The sequence below is a fragment of the Monopterus albus genome, unplaced genomic scaffold (assembly GCF_001952655.1).
Source record: "Monopterus albus unplaced genomic scaffold, M_albus_1.0 scaffold61.1, whole genome shotgun sequence".
Taxonomy (NCBI): Eukaryota; Metazoa; Chordata; class Actinopteri; order Synbranchiformes; family Synbranchidae; genus Monopterus; species Monopterus albus.
The window spans coordinates 508,136-513,636 of record NW_018127941.1 but is presented as its reverse complement, the minus strand read 5'-3'; the positions used below and the strand labels follow the sequence as shown (position 1 = coordinate 513,636).

The 5,501-nt window shown below is 43.6% G+C and overlaps 1 protein-coding gene across 1 annotated transcript in view; it reads right to left on the bottom strand.

Moving 5' to 3' along the window:
• Window positions 1-5,501, bottom strand: part of dab1a (DAB adaptor protein 1a) — a 99,436-nt gene that overhangs the window by 1,249 nt on the left and 92,686 nt on the right. The window contains 4 exon segments of the mRNA XM_020603339.1: window positions 2,230-2,326; window positions 3,670-3,818; window positions 3,912-4,107; window positions 5,337-5,501. The exon segment at window positions 5,337-5,501 is cut by the window's right edge and continues 58 nt beyond it. Of these exon segments, the coding sequence (XP_020458995.1) occupies window positions 2,246-2,326; window positions 3,670-3,818; window positions 3,912-4,107; window positions 5,337-5,501 (591 nt within the window). The 3' untranslated portion in view covers window positions 2,230-2,245.

Genomic DNA, 5,501 nt, shown 5'->3' with positions numbered 1-5,501 from the left:
TCCATTACAGTCCTGCAGTCTTTGTCAGATACAACAATTTGGGCTGAGTACAGTTAATTGGTTAAAGTATTACAAACTGAAACTCAGAGGAAACGTGATTGCTCAACCTAAAGTGTAGATATACCTACAGTACATGCGAATGTTTACTGAGCAAAAAGTTATTGATTGTCCTGAGTTGTGCCACTCTGCTTCCCTAACGTAGAGTCAATTTAATGTATTTTCAAGTATTTTAAGGATGATTAAACAACTAATTGACATAGTTAAGGAAAAAATTTATCAATAATGGAAAGTGGGGTTAAGGTTGGGAGGGATGCTTTAACAGAGACTTCCCGCTCTGGGATACAGTACAGACCTGTAGCTGTAGAACCGACTGAGGCCAGACAGTCAGTGGCTCTGACAGAGGTGACAAAGAGGCTGAGACCAGCAGTGACAGCAAGCACACACTGCTCAGCCTCTGCACCAGAACCACAGCCCAGCAGTGTCACTCTGCATCATCTAACCAGGGGTGCCAAGTGGCGCCACTTCAGCTCCACCATCCCCGGCCCAGATGGGAACTAGGTGGAGGTATGACTGGTGGTGCTGGTGCAGCATCAGCCTGAAGGCCAAAACATCTGGCCCAGCTGGTACATGTGTGGTCACTTATATGCTTGCAAGTGAGTGGTACTCCCTGGGCAGGGGGAGCAATGTAAGATTATTCAGTGAACCGTGGAAGCAGGCCATTTCATGGCTGAAACCCAGGAGTGTTCGCTGGACATGATGAGATCACCCCAGAAAAACATGTAAACTCCCATGAGCCTGAACAAATTTCTGTTGCTGTTGCACAGTGGGAGGGGGAAGACAGGACAGGTGCTCATGGCCAGCAGCAAACACACTCACACAAACTCACAAATATTTTTGGCTGTAATATGAGCACAGGTGGCAACAGCACCAATCACAGGTGTGCTTGTCTTGGGAATAACTGGACCTATTACACAGGTGTGAGTCTGTGTTGGGAAGATATCTAAAGTCGATGTGATTGAGCAAGTAAACACCATATGGGAACAACATCACTGGACTGGGACCAAAGCAGTCCACCTAGTACAGAAGAAAATCTCTGTGCTTCTGGCCATAACATGGTCTTCAGCCACTCAGTACTCTACAATCAATCCTCCCACTTAAGGCCCGCATCCACCTGCTGCCCTGTAGCTTTCAGTGAATAGGAGGATGATGGCCAACAGGGGAGAGAGGCAGCTCAACTCCACCTCCTCCTCTCCTGGAGTGGGGAAGCACTAGAAGGCTTCTTGGGCTTTAATTAAAGCCAATTATGTTGGGGCAGTCATTAATCTTGGCACCCCAGTATTAGCTGATGAAAACAAAACCATTACATTTTTCCCTGTGTGAGTGCCAGCAGCTATCATTAAAGAGCCACAGTCGGGAATTGTGTGGGTGAGGACACCGGGTAGGGAGAAAGGGACCAAATGGCGCTCCTCTGTGGTGTGTATGTATGTGTGGGTCTCCTTGAACTGGCGATCTGCATGTTAACATGTCTCTAAAAGAAATTTCCAACCTATGCAAGTTGTGTGAAAGTTTTCCTGCAGGATGATGATAAAATGTGAAAGCACATACATACAGTTTGATCCTCTTAATAAGTTACATTGCATTAAAAAAAACAATGCAAAAAAAAGACAGCACACACCATTTTTATATTAAGCTACACATCAAAGATCAACATATTGTGCACACACTGGCAAATCCCAGAAGGCATCCTGTTCACTGAAGTGCACAGTTTCTGATTGACTGTCACACACTAGTGGTTTTCCCAGTGAGATATGTGCTATTTTAGGGAACTGGGAGTGTTTTAGGTACATGTCACAAAGACAGAGCACAATGAGGGCAATGATGTGCAATTCCACTTCCTAAAAACAAGTACTTACAAAACTCCAGATAAAGCTACAATGGGAAAGCCAAATCCTCATACATGCACAAATCACACACACGACAAACCACTCAGACTCAGTCAAATGCATGCTGTCTTCCTTTGAGCATGCACAATAAGAAGTAAAGGATAAAGAAAAAAAAATTAAACATTTTTTAATGAGAGCAGAGAAGCAGCAGAATGCCAGCGGAAAGATGGGAAATAAGATGCAAGAATGATGTAAGTGGGAGGTACAACAGTCAACCAGAAGAAGAGATAAAAGCAGGGAGGTGAAGGAGGAGTACCGACTGGGATGCAGAGGTATTCATACCTACCCTGCCCTGCTGCTATCTAGCTCCCAGCCTCTGGACTGGCCTGGTCTGGGTTGGGCTCTGCCGCCTCGCTGGGGCAGGGCGACCCAGAACCACACACCTAAAAAGGGAAGGAAAGGGAGGAAGGAAGAGAAAAGGTTGGAGAGAAAGATTGATGGAGGAGTATAAGAGTGGCAAATAAGGGGAAGTGAAAATTAGACAGAGAAGAATAAATCTGAAAGGAGGACTGTAGGAGTGGTGAAGACTACAGACATAAACAGGAAGCAAAGAGAAAAGGTGTCACTAATCTGAAGAGCAAATAAGGACACTTGGAGTGAGAGACCACAGTGCACACAGCCTGAGAAACACCTCTGCAGATACACACAAACATACTTAAACACACATACATGTGAGCACTCATTTACAGTTTTCTTGATCTGCTGCTTTTTTATTTTTTAAATAAAATGCTTTAGCTTTTTACACCTGACCCCACAGAGAGTGGGAGGCTGTTTCTGTATTCGCTCCATCTTTCCCATATTCCTTTCTTTCTTTCTAACCTTTTTGCTTCACTTAGAGCTGCCGCCAATGCACATTTCCCTGGGTTGTGTAAAGCTTCTGTGTGTTATTCAGACCCAGTGACATTTTCAGCAGTGTGAAAGTTCTCTATTTTTTCAATAATAGCAGCATTGGAGGCATAAAAATAATGTTTCACGCCTGGAGAGCAAAAGAAAAGAAAGAGGCAAACATAAAAGAAACAAAAAAGAGAGCGAGAGAAAGAAATGGAGGCAGGGAAATTACTCAAAAAGTCTTGTTTCTTGGAAGGTCACTGATTGTAAAAGGTTTTTGGTCAAAAAATAAAGGGAGGTTCTCCTCCTTCCCTTTTTTTATTGTCTCATTTCACTTAAATTTTTCTCACATCCTCTCTCAGATTAAAGTGCTGCTAGTAAAATAAATATTAATTGCCCCTGGGAGATGAACTGGGGCATTATATTCCTCCTCTATCTCACCAAATATGAATCTGTTCATATAGAAGTAGTGATGTATGGACGCTACCTGGCTGGAATTAATAACAGCTTAATGATGTCTCTGACAGTTCCACCAGCTAATTTAATGCTGTGTTGACTATGCGCACGCACACACACACAGAACCATATACTTATGCAGATGCGCTACTGCTTGTGTTCACACACAAGCACACACTTCAAGTGCACCTTCTCACAGGCATTGATATAAGCACACACTCACACATTAAAGGACAAAATAGTACTGGCCAGAGTGATTACCTGGCCCGCCAACACTGCTACAAAGGCTATTTATCAGCAGATCTCAACATGCCGTGTAGGCTAAATCAGCATAAGAAGTGAGTTATTAAAGGCACACACACTTGACTTACTTCACAATCTTCTGCTATCAGTTTCACACACACACACACACACACACACATACAGTTATCCAGACACTTACAGCATCTTCCTCTCCACTGCGACTAGGGCTGCCTTCTGCTTCTCCAAATGAGTCATCTGTGGGGGGGTCTGTGGCGTCAGTAGGGGGGTCACTGACATGGGAGGCTGAGGACTTTGAGGGAGAGCTCTGTCTGGGCGCTGGGGTGGGTGCTACAGGGGAGGACACGCTGAGTCATTTATAGCTACGCAATGAGATGTGTTAAAAATTATGACACAACAGATGTGAACAGATATTCTCCTTACGTGAGTTGGTGGATGGTGTTGTGGAGGTGACCGGTGTCAGATTCATTTGAGAAATGTCAAAGTCATCACAGTCGTCCGTGTCCTGGGCTGTGCCCACACGGCTGAAGTAAGTGCTGAATGCCTCTGAGGTTCCTGCTAAGCTGGGCTGATCAGTCTTCTTCGATGGCATGGCCGGAGGCTTCGCCAGCAGAAAATCCTGAGGGAAGAGGAAGGTAGGCCTACTTCAAAACCAGGCATAGCAACTTCAACACCTTGACTGCATGGGAATTCAAAATGTAACTTGCTCTTTATTATTTTTAACACGAGACCCCATTAAAACACATTTAATGAAGATCACTTGGTCAATGTGGCTAAAACTGGGGTTGCAGCTTTGGCTTTTGGTCTTAAGAGGTTGTCTATTGGTACCTCTGCCAAGGACATTATGTTTTTGGTTCTGTGTGTTGGTTGGCAGAATTACAGACAAATGGATGGATGGATCATCAGGAAGATGGAACAACCCTAGAAGTGATTAGATTTTAGCTGAAAACGGTCAAAAGTCAAGGTCACAAAAAATAAAAAAAATAAATCACCAAAAATTCTCATCTTTAACATGGTGCAAAATAAAAAAAATCTATCTCTGTCAAAAGTTATCAAAATAATTTTTGTTTGAAATTTGACACACATACTGTATGTAGGGTGGCAATGTTTACCACCAGGCCAAATGAAATGATCCTGTATCCGGATCCTGTAACACTGAAAACACCATTTAACATATTTTCTGCCATAAATTGGCTTGTAATGAAGATAGAAGCCTGAAGTTTTGAGGTAAGATGCACAGTATAACTGCCTATCATACCCTAAAAGATGATCCAGATCCCATCTGGATCAAGGATTTTAGGACACATTTTGTGTTGTTCTGGGTCTCTTTTTTTTTTATTAGGGACTCATTTGTGTAAGCAAATGTTATGCCTTGGTGGAGGTACATGTGCTCTCTGAGTGCTCTTGTTTTGAATTTACCACAGTCTCCAACCACTGTTTTACCTATTACAGTCTTTGGTCTTAACCATTATGAGTCAGACTGTTGGCATAAACTCCACAGAGGCTCAACTTACAGTAAATCTCCTTTGGTTGCAACTTGTAATTTAATTCCACTTGTACCCAGACACAACTCTTTGCAATTAGGAAGGAAACAAAACAGTGAGAATAAAGTTGTTGGCCACGTTGATAATGTTCATGACCGGCTGAGAATCCCTGTTGCATACTGTTTCACACCTCCCTCCTGTTGGCTAACAAAAACATGTGATGCTTCAAGAAGCAACAAAAAATAGAAATAATCAGCAAAATAGCAGATAATTTGCACTTATCCCCCCATTTGCATCACGACCATTCTTTTAGACAAAAACAAGGCGACTCTCAGCTGAGTTTCTGATTCATTCATCTCCCCACCTTGAACATTTCCTTGCCCATCTTCTTGCCCCTCTCCCCGTGCTGCGGACTCGACGAAGCTGAAGGGGAGGTGGCTGAAGCTCCAGCTCCAGCACCTGAATGGCTCTCACCAGCGGGAGTCACAGTTGTGACGGGGGTGAGCGTCTGGAACATTGCGGCAGGCAG